Genomic DNA, 24,873 nt, shown 5'->3' on the forward strand with positions numbered 1-24,873 from the left:
TCTGTGTTGTGCCTGCTTTTTGCTTTCTCTGTCAATCTTATGGGGCTCCCCACAAGACCATAGTTGTGGACTGGGACAGAAAAGGCAGAGTAGCAGAAGTAGGAACCATGGACATTTTGGTTACTTCTTCATATAACTTACTTGTGCCTTCAGGCCTGCCTGGGCCTAATCATGTATATACCAATTTCAATTCATGATGGGGTACTGATGTGCACACCCATCTTTATGGCTCAGTGGTTCAGATAACATCCATTTCATGAGGGGCTTGAGCTCAGGTCTCATGGTAATGGGTGGCCCATCGTCAAGCACTCAGTCTCTGCTAAGGCCCAGCAGCCGTAAAAGATTTGTCTCGAACGGAGAGTAGTTATCCAAAAATGATAGCAGGGCCTGCTCAAAAATAATAAATGCCTAAGCTTTGATTCATCTATCATGGCTGCTAAGGCTCTAAACAGCATTCCAAAATCTGCCAATGAAACTTCAAGAACGATTGAGTCAGCTGGAATATATGGCCCAAATGACAGAGCACCTGTACTGACAGCCTACACCTGTTGCAGAGACTTGTCCTGTTCTGGGCCCCACTGAAAACTAGCAGCTTCTTGAGTCACTCCATAAATAGGAAGGAATAACACACTCAAATGTGGATATGTTGCCTCATAAATCCAAAGATGCCCATAAGACATTGTGCCTCTCTCTTGGTTGTAGGAGGGGCCAGATGCAACAAATTATTCTAAACGTAAAAGGGATATCTGGACATACCTCAAACATCTGGACCCCTAGAACTTTCTGTTATGTAGACTTCCCTTGAATTTTAGTCTGATTTATTCCCTACCCTCTGACACATAAATGTCTTACAAATAAATGTGGAGTAGCTGCTATTCCAACTCACTAGGTCCATTCACTGTAACGTCACAATATAATGAATCAGTGTGACATGTTATGGAAAGGAAAGGCGATTGACATCCCTGCAAACTAAATTGTGGCATAGGGTTGGAGAGTTTATATCCCCCTGAGGTAGGACAGTGAAGGTATATTGCTGGCCTTGCTACCTGCAGTGAAACTGCTTCTCATGAGCTTTTAGGAGAGATATGAAGAAAAAGCCATTTCCCAGGTAGCTGCTAACCGAGTACTAGGGGATGTGTGAATTTGCTCAAGGAAAAGGAAACCATAACTGGTATAGCAGCTTCAATAGTGTCGCCATTGGTCAAGATTTCCTTAATCAATGTTATTCTCCAAGAGCCATCTGTCTTCTGCACATGACAAAAGAGTTTTTGGGGGATGTGGTGGGAATAAATACCCCTGTTTCTTGCAAGTCCTTGATGGTGGTATGAATCTATGCAACTCCTACAGAAATGCAGTGTTGCTTTTGATCTACTATTTTACTAGGCAGAGGCAGTTCAAATGGCTTCCATATGGCCTTTGGCACCATAATGGCTCTCACTCTGCAGATGAGGGAACCAAAAAACGGATTATGTCAGGTGCTAAGTATCACTATTCCAATTATGTAATCTAGATCTGAGATAAAACCACGGGATGGGTTTAGGAAACCTTTGATCCCACTGTGTTAAAGGTCCTGTGTTGAAGGTCCATTGATCACTTGACCCCCATAAGTCCATCCTCTGACTGGAGGGCTGTATTATGTTTTGGATCCTGGGAACAAGGTCCGTTCAGAGCCAGGGTCCAGTAGTCCCAGAATTGTCTGATTCTTTCCTTTTCCTCAATTCATAGTTACCATGGTAAAAAGCAGTATGTCCTTTTGCGGAAGACAGGGAAAAAATAAAGTGAATACATTTTTGGTAGTGTATCGGGTTCCTTCATCCAGGACATTTGGTTATCTCTTCATTCAGGGGGTTCTGGGTCTGTAAAGATGCGTAAGTCTGTGAATTGAATGATGGGCTGAGACATTCTATTTTTATTATTCAAGTTAGATTTTTGTTAATTTGACCTAGATCTTTTCTGCTCATACAGATCAAGTAAGAATTTAGTAGGCTTCCTATCTTTTTAACTTCTAGGAATACCATGATTGACTAGCCTAAGCTATAGGTTTGTGCTAGTCAGACTATTCTAAATTCTCCTTTGACTCTGCTATTACAGTAACTACACATACCTTGCCTATGGCAGCTGAGTGATGCCACTTGACCACTGCCATCCCAGGATCCAATTACTCCCAGAGATTTAGATTGCAATTGACTGGCTGTGGTTCCCACTCTATGTCAGCCTACAGATAAGAGAAATCACAAAACTCATCAATGACACTGGGGTTCCCCTCTCAAACTCATTTCTCAAAGTATTGGTGAAAGGTATGTGTTCTGAACTCTCCCAGTGTGGGTGAGTATATCTTACATGAGAAATCCATTCTAACATTCCAGTGTCCCTCAGCTTTTGAATTAAACCAAGGGAGATCAAGCATTTCCATTTCACTCACACTGGGTCATCTTTTGATCCTTGTTTCAGCCATCCATCCCAATACTGTTAGAGCCCTTTCTAATTCCCAACACTGCAACAATAAGTACAGGATCTCTGCTTCATGAGCCCATATCAATAAATTTGGCAATCAATAAAATTAAAAGGAAGCCAATGGAATGGGAGAAAATATTTGCAAATCATATATCTAATAAGGGGTTAATATCTCAAATGTATAAGGAACTCATACAACTCAATCATAGAAAAATAATCTAATTAAAAAATGGACAAAACACACGAATAGACATTTTTCTAAGGAAGATATTCAAATGGATAACAGGTACATGAAAAGGTGTTCAACATCACTAATCATTAGGGAAATGCCAATCACAAATAATGAGATGTCACCTCATGCTTGTTAGAATGGCTATCATCAAAAAGACAAGAGATAATAAATGCTGGTGAGGATGTGGAGGAAAAGAAACCCTTGTACACTATTGGTGGGACTATAAATTGGTCCAGCCACTATAGAAAACAGTATTGAGGTTTCCCAAAAAATTAAAAATAGAACTGCTATATGATCCAGCAATTCCACTTCTGTGTATATATCAAGAAAATGAAATCAGTATCTCGAAGAGATATCTGCACCCTCATGTTCATTGCAGCATTATTTACAATAGCCAGAACACAGAAACAACCTAAGTGTCTATCAACAGATAAATAGATAAAGAAAATGTGATATATATATATAGATACATAGCTATAAATATGGATATATAGATATAGATATATAGTTCAGCCATAAAAAAAAAGAAGGAAATCCTGACATTTGCAACAACATGGATGGATCTTGTGCACATTACGTTAAATGAAATGTCAGACAGAGAAAGACAAATACTGTATAACCTCATTTATTTGTAGAATGTAAAAACAAAAACAAAAAAACAAACTCATAGAAAAAGTGATCAGATTTGTGGTTACCAAAGGCACGGGATGGTGGATGGGGGAATTGTATGAAGGTAGTCAAAAAGTACAAACTTCCAGTTATAAGATAAATAACTACTAGGGATGTAATGTACAACATGATGACTATAGTTAACACTGGTATGGTATATTTGAAAGTTGTTAAGAAAGTAAATACTAACAGTTTTCATTAAAAGAAAAAATACATTTTTTCCTTTTTATCTATATGAGATGATGGATGTTAACTGAACTTAATGTGGTAATCATTTCACAATATATGTAAGTCAAGTTATCATGCTGTGCACCTGAAACTTATACAGTGTTGTATGACAATTATATCTCAATAAACTGAAAGAAAAATGTCTGGCTGACTCAACTTTATATTCTTTCTACCATTATCCAACCCCGTTTTACCCATTCCCACATATATTCCCCTAATTTCTGCTTATATAAATTAGAAAATTCAAGTAGATCTTTTGGAGCGTAGCACACCTTGTCATGTGTCAAACTTAGTACCTCTCCTTTACGCACCTACTGGGACTTAATCAAGTCTAGCCACAGGTGGCAAATGCCTGAGGGGGCCATTAATGTTTTTTTCAGGAAATTCAGAGTTAATCTTCTAGAGACAGGTAGAAAGGCTTATACCACTGTGGATTGGAAGGCTGCCACCACTTTGGGTGGGGATGCCACTTTCAATGGTGTTAGGGAGGCCACTTTTGCTGGGGATGGCGACACCACATCAACTGGGGTGGGGAAACCATTTCCACTGGCAAAGAAGACTCATCAGAATTTATGGGCTAGATGTCCCCAGCTTTACCAGGATCTTCTTGCATGTCCCCATCTCAATTTACAGGATACCAACGTTTCACTATCAATGCTCTGGCCTTAACAGTAGATATTCCAGGAGTCTGGGTGTTCAACTTGCTTTGAAATCCACCCAATCTCAGTTTGGTTTATAGAAGTTTCAGCCTTGATAGACATAAGCATCTCCCTCAGGGAACACTTTGAAGTTCTTCAATCACTGTTGCAACGTGGAGCTGAGAATTTGAATCCCTGAGCTTATCCTTTATTTCATCACTTTGTCCAGTGAGATTAGGTGGAACCAACCAATGTTATGATATTCCTTAGTTTTCAAAAAATGTTCAAAAGTTTCATGTACAGAGTTACTTAACTCCTTGCTTCTTATAAGTGGTTGATTAGAAATATGCAATGTAAATATTTTGTATCTCTCTCTACACAGTCCACACCATAGACAAAGAGTGCTCTCTTTACTAAGGGAAATATAGTCATTAGCACCACTGAATCTAGTCAAATTAGAGAGCCTTTCCAGAAACTCTAGAATTAATCCAGAAAATTCATCTTTAAAATTCTGTTCTCTAGAACCACTCTGCATACCCAAATATAAATTTGTCAGTGTTCTAGAGAAAAACAGAATTTTTAGGATAGATAGATAGATAGATACATACATACATACATAGAAAGATAGACTGATAGATATAGGAGGTGATTTATTACAGAAGTTGGCTCAGGTAGTTATAGAAGACAGAAGTTCCACCATATGCTATCTGCTAACTGGAGAACCAAGAAAGCTGGTAAAATAATTACAAGTCCAAAAGCCTGGGAACCAGAGGCACCGAAGGTGTAACTCCTAGTCTCAAGCCAAAGGTTGGAGAATGAAGGTGCCCTTGGTGTAAGTCCCAGAATTCAAAGGCCTGAGAACCAGGATCTTAGATGACTCAGGGCAGAAAGTAATAGATGTCCCAGCTCTAGGAGAGGAGAAGGAATTTGCTCTGCCTTTGTCTTCTTGTTCTATTGTGGCCCTCTATTTGATTGGATGTTGCTCTCCCACACTGGTGATGGAAAAATCTCTTTACTCAGTCACTGAAGTAAATGCTAATTCCTTCCAGAAACACTCTCACAGAGGCACTCAGAAACAATGTTGCACCACCTATCTGGACTCCCCTTAGCCCGATCAACTTGACACATAACATTAACCTTCACAAGTCTACCTCAACTTGACGCCTATACCCAATGCCTTCAACCATACTTAATCTTCAAATAAAGACAATAACAAGGTCATAATTCTGCCTAACATGATAGAAGTATCCAATATACAATTAAAAACACTCACCTCTTCCCCAACAGATGAAGTAAATCCTTGAATGATGTTTACTCTTCTTCTAGATATCCTGTAAAAAAACAGTATCATGCAAAATTAATAATACTTAAATACTATGATATAAAGTCAATATGTCTCATATCACATGATAAGGGAATAAGAGTGGATAGAAAACAAAGACATTTTATACACACACACACATACACACCAAACATATTCATAAGAAAATAGGAAGTAAATCCTCATGACAATTACAGTTCTCATTTATTTTCCTAGTCACATGGTATCTTCTAACACTCATTCCATAGTCCCTTTGCACCAGAAAGCACCTCAGATAGTGGTGGTTGTTTACTGGGTGGGGTGACCCAAACCTTCCTTCCTGAAGTTTCTGGGTCATTATTAATCCTGCTTGGGTTTTTTAAAATTCTCCATTGACCTTAATCACTTGCACACTAATATTAGGAGTACGCACAGACATACTCTTACTTATCTCCATTATGGAATTGTTGTCCAATTTCCCTTTGGGAATGACATAGATTCTTTGCTTTACCAAACTTTAGTCAGGCTCCTGAACCTTCTCCTAGGATCCTCTGGGGGCACTTCCCTGTAAAATCCTTAGCACGAACCCTGCTAAGTCAGTTTAGCAAGAGTATCTCATTCTCCATGTCTGATCACTCTTGATATCTAACCAGGTTTATCATCCCCTACTATCCACCAGGTAATAACTGATCAACTGGTCTATCTCCAGCAAGAATCCTGTTAGGTATGTTTAGCCAAAATCTCCCTTACACTTGATATTTGCTCCTCATCATTTTCCATGCACTGACCCATATCAGGCTCCCTGGCTATAAATTTTCACTTGCCCACGTTGCATTTGGATTTGATCCTATTTCTATACTGAGATTACTTTTCCCCTATTGCAATAGTTCTGAATAAAATCTATTTTCCCCCTTTAAATCTCTTGTTTTTCTTTGACAGTTATGATGCCAAAAGGCAGATAGATCAGATTCACCATGAGCCACAGATTCTCTACCCAGGACCCTACGTATGAGTGCTCCTTCAAAGTATTTGCCTTAATTTCTGACTGACTGATTGGGGATCCATTGGTGAGTCCAACCCTCAAACAACTGGTCCAGATAAAAGTCCCTTGTAGCTGGTAGGGACAGATTTTGATTCATAAGATTTTGAGTACACTCTAGAAGCTAGGTTAGAGTCCCAGACAAACTGAGGCAGGTTAGAGTGCTGGGTTTCTCTGTAAGAAGCTAGATTACAGTCCCTGTAGCATAAACCTCTGACAGTTTTTTTTTTTTTTATTGTAATGGAAGTGCCTTAAGGTTTGATTACAGAGGCATCCATTTCAAAGATCGCTATCTCTAATAAACACATTGCCAGCCCCAGGACCAGATAAAAAGCCAGGTGACCCTCCTTAAAGTTCCTTTGTTTAGATATCTTTGATTGATTTGGATAAATGACTGTATGGCCACTTTTTTTTCACTTTTCTTTTTTCTCTTCATGCTTTGATTTCTGCTCTACAGGGCCTCCTACCCTCCATCAAAAAGAGTGAACCTGCAAAACCCTAGGTCCCCACCCTCGATCCAAATAAAAATAGAATAAAACCCTGGCCCACATTCTCTCTACTTTTGACCTCTCTGTATGGCCCTAGGCATGCTGTGTACCCTCCAGAATGCGTGAATAATAAACCTTGTTTCTTTCAACGTTTCCTTATGGTTATTGCTGAGGGCATCTTGCAATCATAATAAGAATGACAAGGACAGGTCCAACTACAACATAGGTTCCCAGAGGGAAACCTGGGACCAGGTGAGTGCTCCCAGGAATTTCCAGCTGATAGCATCACTATCAATAGGCTGAAACCAGCACAAAACAGTCCCAGGCAAGCACAAGCTGTGTTAGAGTCCCAAGTCTCCCTGTTCATAAGTATAAAGTTACCATTAGTTAAGAATCCGGGAGCTTCTCAGTGGACTACAAATACTATTCTTGAACCACTTTACGACATGCACCATCAACTCAGTTTGCTTCCTATCTACTGGCATAATTTTACTAAGGATAATTTGGATCTTCAAAGGCCACTGTGGGAAACTTAAAATCTCCCAAAACTGGCTCTTTAAACTGCTCCCTTTCTATCACAGGTGTTCCTGCTTCATCCTTTTACTCCTTTGGATCTTTCCTCCAGTTCCCTTGCATCCTTTGATATGTCCCACTTCAAACTCCTGCCTCCTCCATCCTTTTGTCCACCCTGTCAGACTTCCGCTCCCACTTCAGCCCCTCAGCTCCCTACAGTCACTTGAATTTTAGGCCTTCAACCCTCCATCAAGGGCTCTCAAGAAACTAAGGGACCCCAACAGCAATCACCTCAGGATAAAAAAAGGACAACAGGCTATTTGGAAACAGATGGATGTTTTGTCCACTTAGATGGGTTTTTCAAACATCTAGACAGCTGCTAGTTGTCTCCTCCATCACTGGCCTAAAATTTAGTCCACAGCCTCCATCAGATTACATGTCACAGCAAAATAAACTCTTAACAGTCTCTGCCACAAATATTGGTAAACAGGTAACCTTACTTACCCATTTGTCAGAAACACAATTCAGATAAAAATATAAAGTGGTGATAAATCAGTGAGATTGTATTATTATGTTTTAATGAATCAGGGCTAAAATTTTATAATGAACGCTGTAAGATCTCTGTTTTTCATCTATCTGTAAGTTTATGTATGTTTATATATGTAAGGATGTATGTTATGTACATGTGACATTTTCTACTTCTGGATGTCATTATTAAATTAATTTATAAAATCTCTTAAAGGAGTTCTACTCAAATTGGCTTAGGGTAATGAGTATTTTTGTAAATTAAATATTCATAAAACTCTCAGAAGTATAGAATCAAATCCACTATATTTAAATGAACTTTACTCCGGATAAACTTAGATTAAAAAAGCCTATTTTTAAAAAATTGTTGGTAGGGCTGGCCCCGTGGCTTAGCGGTTAAGTGAGCGCGCTCTGCTACTGGCGGCCCGGGTTCGGATCCTGGGCGCGCACCAACGCACTGCTCCTCCGGCCATGCTGAGGCTGCGTCCCACATACGGCAACTAGGAGGATGTGCAACTACGACATACAACTATCTACTGGGGCTTTGGGGGGAAAAAAAAGGAGGAGGATTGGCAATAGATATTAGCTTAGAGCCGGTCTCCCTCAGCAAAAAGAGGAGGATTAGCACGGATATTAGCTCAGGGCTGATGTTCCTCACCAAAAAAATATATACATATATATTTAAAAAAAATTGTTGGTAAATAAAAACAGGCATGCTTTAGAGTTGTCAGCATTAAATATAACGTGCAGACAAAATTTCTTTCTACCTATGTTTAGTAATCAAAAAAACTTACCTTATCTCTACTAGATATTTAAGACTATAAAACTATATATCCAATGTGTCCTCAGTAAATATCTATATAAATCCTACCTAAAAAAATGTACATTAAATGAGTTGCCTGATGTATGTCAAACACAGTAGCAAATTAAAAAAAAAAGGAAAAAAAAAGAAGGAAGAACCACGTTTCACTTTTTAGTTTCTTTGCTTCTGTGATTTTTTACACTTGCTTTTTGTCAACAAGAAAAATAATGTAGGATGATTGCCTCAGTTATTTGTTTAGCTCATACATTTTTCATGATCTATTAGAACATAATTGGAAAGAACAAGTGAATTATGTAGATGTAACTGGGATAAAGTTTATAAATGAACTTTTCTACAATGATTATAGTTTATAGTACATCTAATTAAAAGTATTTCCAAAACATTTTTGGTAACTTAAAATCTAAAGCTATACTTAGTTAAGGTAAATAATGGATGTTCAATGAATATCTAGATCATTTCCAAATAAGATAAACATTGAAATATTAATTATTGGATGTTAAGTTTATCTACTTTTGGCATCCTATGTTATACAGTATAGAGAAGCTAAATATATTTTGTTCTGTTAATAAACACAAGATTTATACCACGAAAAGGCTTATGTTTCCAGGAAATTATGAAATGATGTATTCATAAATTTGCCACAGAATGATAGTATGTGGCAGACAGTTAAAACTGCTTAATTCCCAGGTTTCCATGTAAAAAGACAGGTGACTTTTAGTTAATATTTCTAATCAATATTTGTAAATGACATTACTAGGACTAACAGTGGTTAAAAACACCCTCTGTGTGCAGCGAAGTAAAACATGCTTTTGATAAGGAAAGATATGAAGAATGTGTTTTTTGTTAAGGGTAAAAGAGAGTAAATTTGTCCTAAAGCAGAAGGATTGGTTGTTCCAGAATGAGAAATATGAAAAGACTAAGACAAAAACTGAACGGATTTAAAAAAGTTGTAGAATGTTTGTGGAAAGGAATCTTGTGAGTTTTTCTTTTTAAATTAGGTTTAGCATTAACAGTACACACTGATGCAAAATCACAATTTGGTTTTCTCTCAGCAAAAACAACAAAATTTTCTTAGATTATTGGTCTACTATTAATAAGAAATTACAAAAGCATACATTTTTTATCTTTTAAGTACTCTGCCTGGGAAACCAAGATTTTGTGTCTTAAAATAATTTCTTCTGCTTCATGTTGTCTCTATCAGGTCTTTGATTACTTTAGAAAACCATGCCTCAATATTAAAAGAGCGAGATTTTTTACAACTATGTAACTTTGTATATTTGCCTTTAAAATCTTTTGTCACTTTGTCAATACCCTTGTTTTATGGCTATTATGTCAAAATGTTGCATGCCACAGAAATAACTAACTTTCTTTATCAAATGAACTGTCATCAGAAATTTAACCATGGCCTTTTTAAGTCATTTGTCATTCACAGCCAGTCACTGTTTGACTTTGATTCTTCTCTGAAAATGTTTATAATAAGCTCCAGTCACGATGCTCCTTGATGGAATCACTTGAAGCACTTAGAGAATGTGCCTCTTGACTGAGAAAGAATTTCCAGAAGTAGGGAAGAAGCCAATAGATTCATAAAACTGCAAACCCAAGGTCTAGCAGAACAAGAATTAAATCCACGGGGCTGAATGACTGATGAGGATAATCACAATTTTTACGACTTTATGTTTAAAACCACTGCTGTTTTTTTAATGTTTAATGTTTTCCAGAAATAAGGAAACTCTTTTCTATTATGTGTAACTTATAGCAATTTTTAAAGTACACCTTTGTGAACTAAGATGAAACAATTACTTTTTCTCCCTAGAAGATCTCTCTAGTATTTGAAAACTTGGTGAGCATTCTTATTTTTATGGCAATATAGTTATTGCACAAGTTCAATAAGAGTCTGTTCTCCTTGTAACAGGACACAATTGGAAATATTGGTTATATCAGCAAGACTTTAATTGGAATGCCATATTCCTAAATGATGTACATCAAATCAGATATGACCAGACAGCTTTCAAGAATCAAGGTTGACCTTCAGGAGCCAATGCCTACAAAGGCTCTTTTAGAAAAAATGGCTTATAAGTATCTTGTAGGCTTTTAGGTTCCCTGCCTTACAAGGAACTAAAAAAGGTAACTTCTAGACAGGCCCAGAACCTCCGTATATCTTAGGGAACTTGAGAAGAATTCACCAAAAATTATAAAGTCCAACCTGAGATTCCTTATGAAAGGTTCCAGCAAACTCAAGAGACCAATGTGATTAATCACTCTTGTTGCTGTACTCATGCAAATAATCAGGCCATTTTTAATGAGACTAGACTTCTTTTGCAAACAAATTAGTCTGACTTTGAGTATCTTTGATAGAAATGGTAGAAACTTTAGAGAAAAAAATTATGTTTCAATGGAAAGCTATTTTGTACCCTTGTGGTATCCATCTTGCATGTTATGCCAGTCCATGCCAAAGCCTGCATTCTTCTAGTGTTCACCAATATCTGGCTACAATATTCAAACTAATGTTTCCAATTTTTCTTCCTTCTACTTGGAATCATTGAGAACTAAAACTACCTTTTCTCTAAGCACACCAAGCTGAAGTTGGATGTCTTGATATAAACGTGAAGAAAATCACCACAACAGATCACGGTTGGCAACATTCATCCCAGGTGCTGGGTGAACCACTCAGAAAGTTCACCTAAGCACCTGATGTCATCACCACAGACATTCAAACTGCAAACTAGGAAATCCATTGGATTGCCACTGGATTTCCTCACTCCTCCATCCTAAGAGGCTTTGAGACCTATGTCTAGATCTTGATTAGCTGCTATCTAGATTCAGAAACTGGGGTTTTAACTACTACTGTTTGTTTTTCTTTTATTGCATAGAAACTTTCCTCATTAAATTCCTGATTGCTAGAAGCTTTCAGAAAATATGAACTACTACCAAGTCTAAACAGATGATTCAGCTGGTCCTAAAGGAATAAGGGTTGAAGAAGAAGATACGAACTTATATTGTTCAAAGAAAAGAAGAACATCTCTTCTTTTCTTGAACATGACGGGGGACTGAGAAACATACTTTGCTTGAGCAAAATTTAGCCAGGCTCCTGAATATTATCCTAGTCCCATCTGTGCATTTGCTTGTAAAAAAAACTTGGCAATAACCCTGCTAAGTCAGGTGGACTTCATGGACAGGTATGGAGAAAAAGGAAATAGCCAGATCAATAGCTGTATACTGGGTATCAGAGGATGTGTGAATTTGCTCAAGCAATGAAACCACATCTAGTACAGCAGCTTCAGTAGGAATTACCACTTGGTTAAGCTAGCAATAATCCACTGTCTTTCTCATAGATCCATCTGTGTACTACACACCAAACATAAAACCTGAATGTGGATGTGGTGGGAATCACCGTGCCTGCATCTTGCAAGTCCTTGATGATAAGATTCTCTGCAATCCCTACGGGAATGTTAGGTATTGCTTTTGATTTACTATTTTTCTAAGTAGAGGTAGATCTAATGGCTTCCATTTGGCCTTTCCCACTATAATAGCCATTACTCTGCAGGTCAAGGAATGAATATGGTAATTCTTCTAGCTTCTATGTATTCCTACTCCAATTATGCATTCTAGAACGAGGAGAGATAACCCAGGATAAGTTCGGTGACCCACTGACCCGCTTTGAGAAAAACCTGTGTTAAAACAACATTGATCACCTGACTCCCATAAACACGTACCCTGACTGGAGGGCCACAGTGATGTTTTGGGTCTCCTGGAAACAATGTCAGATCAGAGCCAGTGTCCAGTAGTCCATGAAAAGTCTGATTATTTCCTTTTCCCCAATGCATAGTTACCCTGGTAAAAAGTAAGAGGTCGCTTTAGGGAAGGCTGTGAGAAAGAGTAATAGTATAAATGTTTGGGATTCCAAGTAAAGATGGCGGTGTAAGCAGACTCTGAACTCACCTCCTCCCATGGAGACAGCCAATTTACAACTACTCGTGGAAAAATTCCCCCTGAGACAGAACTGAAAAGTGGATAAGAGGAACTCCTGCAACAAAGGAAAATTGTAATCGAGGTGGAAGAGGCAGAAACTGCCTTCTGGAGAGAAAAAACGCCGCCTTCATAGCCGCAGCGCTTCATGGCCGCCAGGGAGCAGCCCAAAGGTACGCAGCCCTCCCTGGAAGAGCGGGGCCCCGAGCCGGGGAGTGCCCCCGTTGTGGGCATTTTGTGGACCAAGCACAATTGACCTACAGAGTAATGGCATAATATCTGACTTTGCCTGCTACTAAAACATTGGAGAGTACCCCCAGAAAACCTGGTTCACAAAGAAATTAAAAACCGGCTCTTAAAGGGCCCACACGCAAACTCATCTGTTTGAGAAAGCAACCTAAAATCACCAGAAAGAAAGGTGCACAGTGTGTTGGTGAAAAGAGACTCACCTGATAGGCCCTGAGTGCATTGCAGTGAAAGGTGAGACCTCTCCAGGGACTGGAACATTGGCAGCGGCGGTTGTTGTGGCCTGGTGTGGGCGTGCTGACACGGACGCCATTGGAGTTCACCCTGGGACCTGCTAGCCCTGGTCTGCCCCACCCACTAGAGCACCGATTTAATCCAGCTCAGTCAGGGAAGGCAGTCAACACTAGGGACTAGCCCCACCCAACAACAAGCCCTCAGGTAACTTGTGGGCCTGCATATATTGGTGGCTGGATTCTCGGCAGCCTGGCAACTGAGCCCACTTCAGTGGGGCAGGGTGTGCACAAGGAGTGGGTGGAGAGGGTGGGGCAGTGGTGGAGTGTGTGGGGCCCCCGTCCGGGAGAGACTGGGTCCACTTAAGGAGGTTGGGGCGTGCACACGGCACAGGACCATGTTGACTGTGTGTGTGGACCTGTGGGCGGCAGGGCTTGTCAGCTGCAGAAGATTGTGCTTCTCAAAGACCCACATAGGGGGTTTGCCCCACTTTCCAAAGCCTGAAACAATTGGGTGCTCCTGTGCCTGAGGCCAGCCCCACCCAGCTGCAATCCTTAGAGAGCTGACAAGAGACCTAAAGGCTGGAGGCTTATACCAATTGTAAGCCCCTGTGCCTAACAACCTGCCACAATGGGGGCCTATTCACTTAAAAGAAATACTGCAAGTAATAGAACTTGCACCCAACTGTGCTGGGGCTCCCCACACCTGATAAAGAGACTGAAGGGCCCACAACAACGACAAGCAGCTGAGCATTACAACAGATGGCCAGGAGCATAACTTGGCCTTGCTGGGAGCCTAAAGGGAGAGAAAACAGGCCACAACAGAAGGACACACGTAGCCCACATAGGGGTCACCTGGGAACATTGAGAACTGAGGGAAGCACACTGCAGGCCTCCTAAGGAATCACTTATATAAGGTCACCTATCCAAGAGCAGGAGACGTAGCTGACCTACCTAATACGTAGAGACAAGCACAGGGAAAGAGGCAAAATGAGGAGGCAAAGGAATACATTCCAAGTAAAGGAACAGGACAAAACCCCAGAAAAGGAACTAAGTGAAACAGAAATGAGCAACCTACCTGACAGAGAGTTCAAACAAAGAGTGTTAGGGATGCTCACTGATCTGGGGAGAAGAATAGATGAACTCAGTGAGAATGTCAACAAAGAAATGGAAGATATAGAAAAGAACAATCAGAAATGAAGAATACAATACTGGAAATGAAAAATTCACTAGAGGGACTCAAAAGCAGCGTAGAGGATACAGAAGAACGGATCTGTGTGCTGGACGAAAGACTAGAAGAAATTACCCAAGCTGAACAGGTAAAAGAGAAAAGAATTAAAAAGTGTGAGGACAGTCTAAGGGACCTCTGGGACAACATCAAGAGCACTGACAACCATGTTATAGGTGTCCTGGAAGGAGAAAAGCGAGACAAAGGGGCAGAGAATCTATTTCAAGAAATAATAGATGAAAACTTCCCTAACCTAAGGAAGGAAACAGACATCCAGGTACAGGAAGCACAGAGAGCACCAAACAAGATAAACCCAAAGAGGCCCACACCAAGACACATCATAATCAAAATGTCCATATTAAAGATAAAGAGAAAATCGTAAAAGCCGCAAGAGAAAGTCAAGTTACATACAAAGGAAACCCCATAAGGCTATCAGTTGACTTCTCAGCAGAAACCTTACAGGCTAGAAGAGAGTGGCAAGATATATTTAAAGTGCTAAAAGGAAAAAACTTACAGCCAAGAACACTCTACCCAGCAAGGTTATCATTCAAAATGGAAGGAGAGATCAAAAATTTCCCAGACAAGCAAAAATTAAAGGAGTTTGTCACCAAGAAACCAGTGCTACAAGAAATGCTATAGGGAATTATTTAAGGGGAAAAGAGAAGACCACAAATAGGAAAAATTATCTATTTCCATGATAAGAGGGTACTGGATACAAATGCACAGAAAAGCAGTTAGATATGATATCAAAAACATAAAAGGAGGTAGGAGTGGAGTTAAAGAGTAGAGCTTTCAGACAGAGGTCAAACTAAAGAGACCATCAATTCTGTATAGAAGAAGAAAGGAACAGAGAAGGACTACTAAAACACTGAGAAAATAAAGTTAAAAAATGGCAGTAAGTCCATACTTATCAATAGCTACTTTAAACGTCAATGGACTAAATGCTCCAATTAAAAGGCATAGGGTGGCTGATTGGATAAAACAACAAGACCCATATATATGCTGCATATAAAAGACACACTTCAGACCTAAAGACACTCACAAACTGAAAGTAAAGGGATGAAAAAAGATACTCCACGCAAATGGCAATGAAAAGAAAGCTGGGGTAGCAATACTCATATCAGACAAAATAGACTTTTTTTTTTTTCAAAATAGACTTTAAAACAAAAACTGTACAAAGAGACAAAGAAGGGCATTATATAACCAACAAGGTAACAATCCAACAAGAGGATATAACACTTGTAAATATCTACGCACCCAATGTAGGTGCACCTAAATGTATAAAGCAATTATTAACAGACATAAAAAGAGAAATAGACAGTAAAACAATAAGAGTAGGGGACTATAACACTCCACTTACACCAACGGATAGATCCTCCAAACAGAAGATCAATAAGGAAACATTTGCCTTAAATGACACACTAGAATAAATGAACCTAGTACATATATACTGATCATTCCATCAAAAAACCAAAGAATACACATTGTTTTCAAATGCACATGGAACATTCTCCAGGATTGATCACATATTAGGCCACAAAACAAGTCTCCATAAATTTAAGAAGATTGAAATACTACCAAGCATCTTTTCTGACCACAATGGTATGAAACTAGAAATCAACTATAGGAAGAAAATCAGAAAAGCCACAAATATGTGGAGAGTAAACAAAGTGCTACTGAGAAACGATTGGGTCAATGACGAAATCAAAGGAGAAATCAAAAAATACTTGGAGACAAATGAAAATGAAAATACGACATGCCAGAATTTATGGGATATAGCAAAAGTGGTTCTAAGAGTGAAGTGTATAGCAATACATGCCTAACTCAACAAACAAGAAAAAATCTCTTCTTTTTTTTTGTGAGGAAGATCGGCTCTGAGCTAACATCTGCCAATCCTGCTCTTTTTGCTGAGGAAGACTGGACCCGGGCTAACATCCATGCCCATCTTCCTCCATATTATACGGGACACAGCCACAGCATGGCTTGACGAGTGGTGCATCAGTGCGCGCCCGGGATCCGGACTGGCGAACCCTGGGCCGCGACAGTGGAGCACATGCACTTAACTGCTTATGCCACCAGGCCAGCCCAAGAAAAATCTCAAACAATCTAACAATGCACCTAAAGGACCTGAAAAAGAAGAACAAACAAAGCCCAAAAGCAGTAGAAGAAGGGAAATAATAAAAATCAGTGCAGAAATAAATGAAATAGAGACTAAAGAAACAATAGAAAAAATTAATAAAACCAAGGGATGGTTTTTTGAAAATATAAACAAAATTGACAAACCTTTAGCTAGACTCACCAAGAAAAAAAGAGAGAAGGCTCAAATAACTAAAATCAGAAATGAAAGAGGAGAAATTACAACGGACACCTCAGAAATACAAAACATTATAAGAGAATACTATGAAAAGCTATATGCCAACAAATTCATCGATCTGGAAGAAATGGATAAACTCTTGGAATCATACAACCTTCCAAAACTGGATCAAGAAGAAATAGAGAATTTGAATAGGCCAATCACCAGTAAGGAGATGAAACAGTAATCAAAAACCTCCCCAAAAATAAAAGTTCAGGACCAGATGGCTTCCCTGGTGAATTCTACCAAACATTCAAAGAAGACTTAATATCTATCCTTCTGAAACTCTTCCAAAAATTTGAGGAGCAAGGGAAGCTCCCTAACTCATTCTATGAAGCCAACGTTACCCTGACACCAAAACCAGACAAGGACAACACAAAAAAAGAAAATTACAGGCCAATATCACTGATGAACATCGATGCAAAAATCCTCAACAAAATACTAGCAAATCGCATACAACAATATATTAAAAAGATTATACACAATGATCAGGTGCGATTTATTCTGGAGATGCAGGGATGGTTCAACATTCGCAAATCAATCAACATAATACACCACATTAATAAAATGAAGAATAAAAATCACATGATCATCTCAATAGATGCAGAGAAAGCATTTGACAAGATACAGCATCCATTTATGATAAAAACTCTGAATAAAATCAGTATAGAAGGAAAGTACCTCAACATAATAAAGGCCATATATGACAAACCCACAGCTAATATCATCCTCAATGGTGAAAAACTGAAAGCTATCCCTCTAAGAACAGGAACCAGACAAGGATGCCCACTCTCACCACTCCTATTTAACATAGTACTGGAAGTCCTAGCCAGAGCAATCAGGCAAGAGAAAGAAATCAAAGGGATCCAAATTGGAAAGGAAGAAGTGAAACTGTCACCATTTGCAGATGACATGATTTTATATATAGAAAACCCTAAAGAATCCACCAAAAAACTTTTAGAAGTAATAAACAAATACGGCAAAGTCGCAGGATACAAAATCAACATACAAAAATCAGTTGCATTTCTATACACTAACAACGAAGTAGCAGAAAGAGAAATTAAGAATACAATCCCATTTACAATTGCAACGAAAAGAATAAAATAACTGGGAAGAAACTTAACCAAAGAGGTGAAAGATCCATACACCAAAATCTATGAAACATTGCTGAAAGAAACTGAAGAAGACACAAAGAAATGGAAAGATATTCCATGCTCTTGGATTGGAAGAATTAACATACTTAAGATATCCATACTTCCTAAAGCAATCTATAGATTCTATGCAATCTCTATCAAAGTTCCAACAACATTTTTCACAGAAATAGAACAAAGAATCCTAAAATTTATATGGAACAAGAGAAGACCCCGAATAGCTAAAGGAATCCTGAGAAAAAGGAACAAAGCTGGAGGTATCACACTCCCTGATTTCAAAATATACTACAAAGCTACAGTAACCAAAATAGCATGGTACTGGCACAAAAACATACACACAGATCAATGGAATAGAATTGAAAGCCCAGAAATAACCCCACACATCTATGGACAGCTAATCTTCAACAAAGGAGCCAAGAACATAAAATGGAGAAAAGAAAGTCTCTTCAACGAATGGTGTTGGGAAAACCAGATAACCACGTGCAAAAAAATGAAAGTAGACTCTTACCTTACACCACACACAAAAATTAACTCAAAATGGATTAAAGACTTGAATGAAACTTCTAGAAGAAAACACAGGCAGTACGCTCTACAACATCGGTCTTAGCAACACATTTTCAAGCACCATGTCTGATCGGACAAGAGAAACAATAGAGAAAATACACAAATGGGACTACATCAAACTAAAAAGATTCTGCACAGCAAAGGAAACCATCATCAAAATGAAAAGACTACCTAACAATTGGGAGAAGATATTTGCAAACCATACATCTGATAAGGGCTTAATCTCCAAAATATATAAAGAATTCATGCACCTCAACAACAAAAAAACTAACAACTCAATTAAAAAATGGGCAAAAGACCTGAACAGACATTTCTCCAAAAAAGATATACAGATGGCCAACAGACACATGAAAAGATGTTCCACATCATTAACTATCAGGGAAATGCAAATCAAAACTACAATGAGATATCACCTCACACCCGTCAGAATGGCTATAATTAACAAGACAGGAAACAACAGGTGTTGGAGAAGATACGGAGAGAAGGGACCTCTCATACACTCTGGTGAGTGTGGAGTATGGAGATTCCTCAAAAAATTAAGGCTAGAACTACCATATGATCCAGCTATTTCACTGCTGGGTATTTATCCAAAGAATTTGAAAACACCAATGTGTAAAGATACACGCACCCCTGTGTTCACTGCAGCATTATTCACAATAGCCAAGACTTGGAAGCAACCTAAGTGCCCATCAAGGGAGGAATGGATAAAGATGTGGTATATATACACAATGGAATACTATTCAGCCATAAGAAATGATGAAATCCAGCCATTTGTGACAACATGGATGGACATTGAAGGTGTTATGGAAAGTGAAATAAGTCACAGGGAGAAGGTCAAATACCCTTTGATTTCCCTCATTAAGTAGTAGGTAATAACAACAACAAACAAACACATGGAGACAGAGATTGGATTGGTGGTTACCAGAGGGAAATGGGGGTGGGAGGAGAGCGAAAGGGATAATTCCGCACATGTGTGTGGTGATGGGTTGTAATTAGTATTTTGGGGGTGAACATGATGTAATCTCTGCAGAAATAGAAGTATAATGATGTATACCTGAAATTTATACAATGTTATAAACCACTGTTACTGCAATAAACAAAAAATTAAAGAAAAATAAATTTAAAAAAATAAATAAATAAATAAATTTTTGGTAGTGTGCTTGGATTCACCCTCAAGGCAACCTGGGCTCTTGTTTATTCAGGAGGTTCTGGGTCTGAAAACTGTCTCAGGATTGATGGAGGGGCTTAAACTCACTATTTTTATGATTTTGTCACTTGACCTAGAACTTTTATGCTTAATCAGATCAAGGAAGAATTTAGTAGACTTCCTATCTTTCTCACTTCTAGGAACACCATGATTAACTAGTCAACTCCATAGGTCTGTACAAGTCAGATTATTTGAATCGCTATATTGACTCTGATGTCCATTACAATAACTACATCTACCTTGCCTTTCAAATGAGTGAAGCTACTTGGCCTCTGCCACACTGGGAGCCACTAACTCCCATTACATTTATATTTCCCAGTTGATTGGATGTGATTTCCACTGTAAGTTCTGGCCTAAAGAGAAAAAGAAACATGGAACTCTACAAGGACGCTGGAGTTCCATCCCCAAATTTATATTTCAAAGTCTGATGCAAGGTATCTCTTCTGGATCCTCCCGGTGTGGGTGAGTAGGTCTAACGTGACAAATCCACTCTAGCATTCCAATCTTCCTAAGCTTTTGATTCCATTCCCCTATATTTAGCCAAAGTAGTTCAGTCATTTCCATTTCACTTAACTTAGGCCACCTTTTGATCCATGTGTCAGTCAATCACCCAACAAACCGAAAGGGCACTTTCTAACTCCCTGCACTGCAACATTAAATGTAGAATCTCTGCTTAATGTGCCCATATGAATAAACTTGGCCTGACCCAATTATGTTTCTTCCACCATTATCCCTCACCCTTAATAAATATTTCCACACATATTCCCCAGCTTTCTGCTTGTATAAATTAAAAAAACTCAAATAGTTCTTTGGGAGTGTAGTGCACCTCCACATGGGCCACACTTGCCCCATTCCTTTAGTGGCCTGCTGGGACTTGAGTCTAGTCATAGGTGCCAACTGCCACTGTGGAAGCCATCACTATTTTCTCAGGAAATGGAGGGTTTATCCCACTAGATGGAGGTTGAAGGGCTGATACCACTGTGGACAGGGAGGCTGCTACCACATGGCCTCGCGATGCCACTGCCACTAGGGTTAGGGAGGACACTTTAACTGGAGTGGGGAGGCTGCTTTTGCTGGGGGTGGGGAGAGAACTTTCACTGGCAAGGAAGAGTCATCATAATTTAGCGGTTCCTCGTCCCCAGCTTCATCAGGGTCTTCCCACTCGTACCCATCCCAATTTATAGAATCTCATTCTCTCATAGTCAATGCCATCTCTTTAACATTGGACACCCTTTCAGCTTGGGAGTTAAACTTGCTTTGAAATTCAGCAGTCAGAGTTTAATTTTCAGCAATTTCAGACCTGCCAGGAGATAAGCCTTTTCCTTAGGGCACACCTGTATGCTATTATGTCATTGATGTAACTTTTGAGTTGACAATTTGAATCCCTGAGCACATCCTTCTATTTCACCACTTTGTCCAGAGATATAAGGAAGAACCAACCAACATCACTGTATTCCTTAATTTTCAAAATACAGTATATACAATATACAATAAAGTTACTTAGCTCCTTATTTCTATAGCTGATTGACTGGGAGAATTTAATGCATATATTTTACTTATCTCTATAAATAGCTCTCACCATCTTCTACCAGTGCTCTGTTTACTACTGGAAATAGAGTCATTAGCACCCTTATATCTAATCAGATTAGAGACTCAATTCCAGCTCTCAGAACCAATCAAGAAATCTCATGCTTAAAATTTTGTTTCTCCACAGCCACTCTCATCACCAAAATATATATTAGTCAGTGATCTCCAGAAAAACAGAACCAATAGGGTGGATGGATAGATAAATAGATATAGATAGATAGATAGATAGATAGATAGATAGATAGATAGATAGATAGATGTATAAGAGAAGATTTATCACAGGAATTATATCAGGCAGTAATGGAGGCTGAAAAGTTCCACAATCTGCCATATGCAAGCTGGAGAACCAGGAATGCCAGTGGTATGATTTATTCCATGTAGCAAGGCCTGAGAAGGAGGAGAATTGATGGTGTAATTCTCAGTCCCAAGTCAAAGGTCTCATAACCATGGGGCTGCTGATGTAAGTCCCAGAGTCCAAAGTCCAACCAGGAGCAAAGATGTCCAAGGGCAGGAAAATATGGGTATCCCAGCTCCAGGAAAGGAGAGGAAATGTGCAATTCCTTCACCTTTTTGTTCTAGTGAGGCCTCTATTTGGACTAAATGATGCCCATCCACATTGGTGAGGGTGGATCTTCACTCAGCCTACTGAATCAAATGCTAACCCCTTCCAGAAATACTCTCAAAGACACACCCAGAAACAACGATTTACAGCTATCTGGACTTCCCTTAGCCCTATCAAGCTGACACATAAAACTAATTTCAAAAGTCCATTCCTTGTCAACATGACACCTATGTGCATCACCTTGAACCATACTTAATCTTCAAATAAAGAAAATAGTGAGGTCATAATTCTTTCTACATAAGAAGTATCCTATATACAATCAAAAACACACTAACACCTTCCCCAGAAGAGGAGAAAATATCCTTGAATAATGTTTACACTTCTTGTTGATATCTCATAACATATAGTATGATGTAAAACTAACGATACTTAAATATTACGACATAAAGTAAATATATTTCAAGTCACATAAGGAAATAAGAGAGGATAGAAAACAAAGACACAACACACACACACACACACACACACATTTTCATAACAAAATAAGGAAGAAATACCCATGAAAATTATAGCCCTCACTTCTGTAACTTGTCACACAGTGGCAGATGGATTTATAACTACTTTCCTCAACTACATATTCTGTATTCCTTTTCACTCAGCAGCACCTTAGCTAGTCTTAGTTCCTTACCTGGTGGAATAACCCAAACTTTAATTCCTGAAGAGACTGGGCTCTTACCAGTCCTGCTTGGATTGGGTTGTGGCAGTTTTCCATTGAAATTTCCATATTCCAGACATTGTATGAAGTTCATAGAAATCTGTCAATACCCTCATTCTCTGGTTATTATATTAAAGTGCTGTGTGCCACAGAAATAACTAATTTTTGTTATACAATAAGCTCTCATAAGAACTTTAACCATGGCCATTTTAAGTCATCTATCATTCACAGACGGTTATTGTTTTGCTTTGATTCTTTCCTGAAAGTGTTTACCATTAGCTATAGGTAAGAATGCTCCAGGTCAGCATAATATGAATACATTTGAATCCATGCCACTGGACTAAGAATTTTGAAAGAATAAGGAAGCTAATGAGTTACTAAAACTGCTAACAGCCAATCACGCAGAACAAGAAATAATTCCATGTGACTTAATGAACTGATGAGGAAAATTACAATAATTTGAACGTTTTTTTGGAAACTTCCTTGGTTTTTTTAAAGTTTTCTTTTCCATATTGAGGGAAATCCTTTTCTCTTAAGCAAGCAGTAATTTTCTGCGATTCGGTAAATTATACCTTTGTGAACAAAGATACAACAATTACTTCTTATCCCTACCTGACCCTCAAGAATTCTAAAACTCTTAGCGAGTCTTCTTATATTTATGGTAATATAGTTATTTGCATAAGTTCATTAAGAGTCTCTTCTCCTTGCAACAGGACACAGTTGGAAACATTGATTATAATACCAAGGCTTTGACTGGAATGTTTTATTCGAGAATGATGAGCATCCAATCAGATATGACCTGAGAGCTTTAAGGAACTAAGGTTGACTTTAAGAACCCGATGCTTATCAATCTGTCCTGTATCTGACTTACAGAGTTCCCCAACTTACAGGTCAGTAAAGAAGGTAACTTTCTGGCAGGCCCTGGAACCTCAGAATCTTTTGGGGATGTTGAGAAGAGAGGAACTCACCCAAATCTATAGGTATTGCAGACAAAATCTAGTGGCAAATTCTTGGCTTGGCTTCATAGCCTCAAGAGTCTTTGAAAAGTCTGGGACTCCTTATGAAAAGTTACAGCAAAGCAAACTCTAGAGACTAATGAGCCCAATCACTATTTTGCTGCATTTATGTAAATAATCAGACCCAGTTTAATGAGAGTGGACTTATTTTGCAAAGAAATCAGTCTGACTTTGATTCTCTCTGATAGAACAGGTGGTGACTATAGAAGGAAAAATTATGTTTCAATGGAAAACTATAATGTACATTTGTGGGTTCCATCTTACATGTTTTGACAGTCCTTGACAAATCCTGAGTTATTCTAGTTTCCTCCAATATCTGAATAAAAATCTCCAAATTAACATTTCCAATTTTTCTCCCTTCTACTGGGAAGCATTGAAAACTAAAATTGCCTTTTCCAAAGCACAGCAAGCTAAAGTTGGACGGCTTGATATACATGTAAAGGAAATCACCACAACAGATCATGTATAGGCAAACTTTGTGCCGACTGCTGTGTGAGTCACTCAGACGGTTCAGCTGAGCGCCTGATGCCATCACCACAGACATTCAAACTGCAAACCAGGAAACCCAGTGGATTTCCACTGCTGTCCGCAGATACCATCTAAAATCCTTGAGCCCAACATCTAGAAATCTACTTTATTGGCTGCCATCTGGATTCAGAAACTGAGTTTTTAACTATTAATCTTTGTTTTTCTCTTATTTTCATAGAAACTTCCCCTCATTAAAAAGCAAACAGATAGCATCATCTAGAAAATATCCTCTACTACCAAGTATTAAGAGATGTTTCAGTTAGTCCTTAATGAATAAAATGTGACTGAACAAGTAAGGGACTTACATTATTCAAAGAAAAGAAGAATGCCTCTTCTTTCCTTGACCAAGAAGGGGACTGATAAAGATTTGTTGGTTGACAAAACTGTACTCACTAGGCTCCTGAACCTTCTCCTAGGCCCATATGTACACTTCCTTGTAAAATCCTTAGCAAGGACCCTGCTTAGTGAGTTCTGCAAGAGTCTCTCAACCTCCATATCTGATCACCCTCGATATCTAATCAGGTCTCTCATACTCCACCATCCATTAGGTGATGTCTATCAGTCTTGGCCTGTTTTCAGCAAGAATCCTGTAGGTATGTTTACTGAAAAAT

General features: G+C 38.7%; 1 protein-coding gene across 6 annotated transcripts in view; it reads right to left on the reverse strand.

Moving 5' to 3' along the window:
* Positions 1-13,514, reverse strand: part of LOC147917653 (uncharacterized) — a 151,716-nt gene extending 138,202 nt beyond the window's left edge. For 3 of the 6 annotated variants that reach the window (XR_015551612.1, XR_015551610.1, XR_015551615.1), the window contains exons 1-3: positions 13,325-13,514; positions 12,623-12,740; positions 5,495-5,552 (exon numbers count right to left, since the gene is read on the reverse strand). Coding sequence is in view for 2 of the 6 variants with exons in the window: in XM_087428816.1 (XP_087284942.1) it covers positions 5,495-5,552; positions 13,325-13,434 (168 nt within the window). In the remaining 4 variants the exon portion in view is untranslated. The other 3 variants (XM_087428816.1, XM_087428817.1, XR_015551611.1) reach the window with 2 other exon arrangements.
* Between the last annotated feature and the right edge of the window lie 11,359 nt (positions 13,515-24,873).

The sequence above is a fragment of the Ceratotherium simum genome, chromosome 3 (genome assembly GCF_057802395.1).
Source record: "Ceratotherium simum simum isolate JZ-2026a chromosome 3, ASM5780239v1, whole genome shotgun sequence".
Lineage (NCBI taxonomy): Eukaryota > Metazoa > Chordata > Mammalia > Perissodactyla > Rhinocerotidae > Ceratotherium > Ceratotherium simum.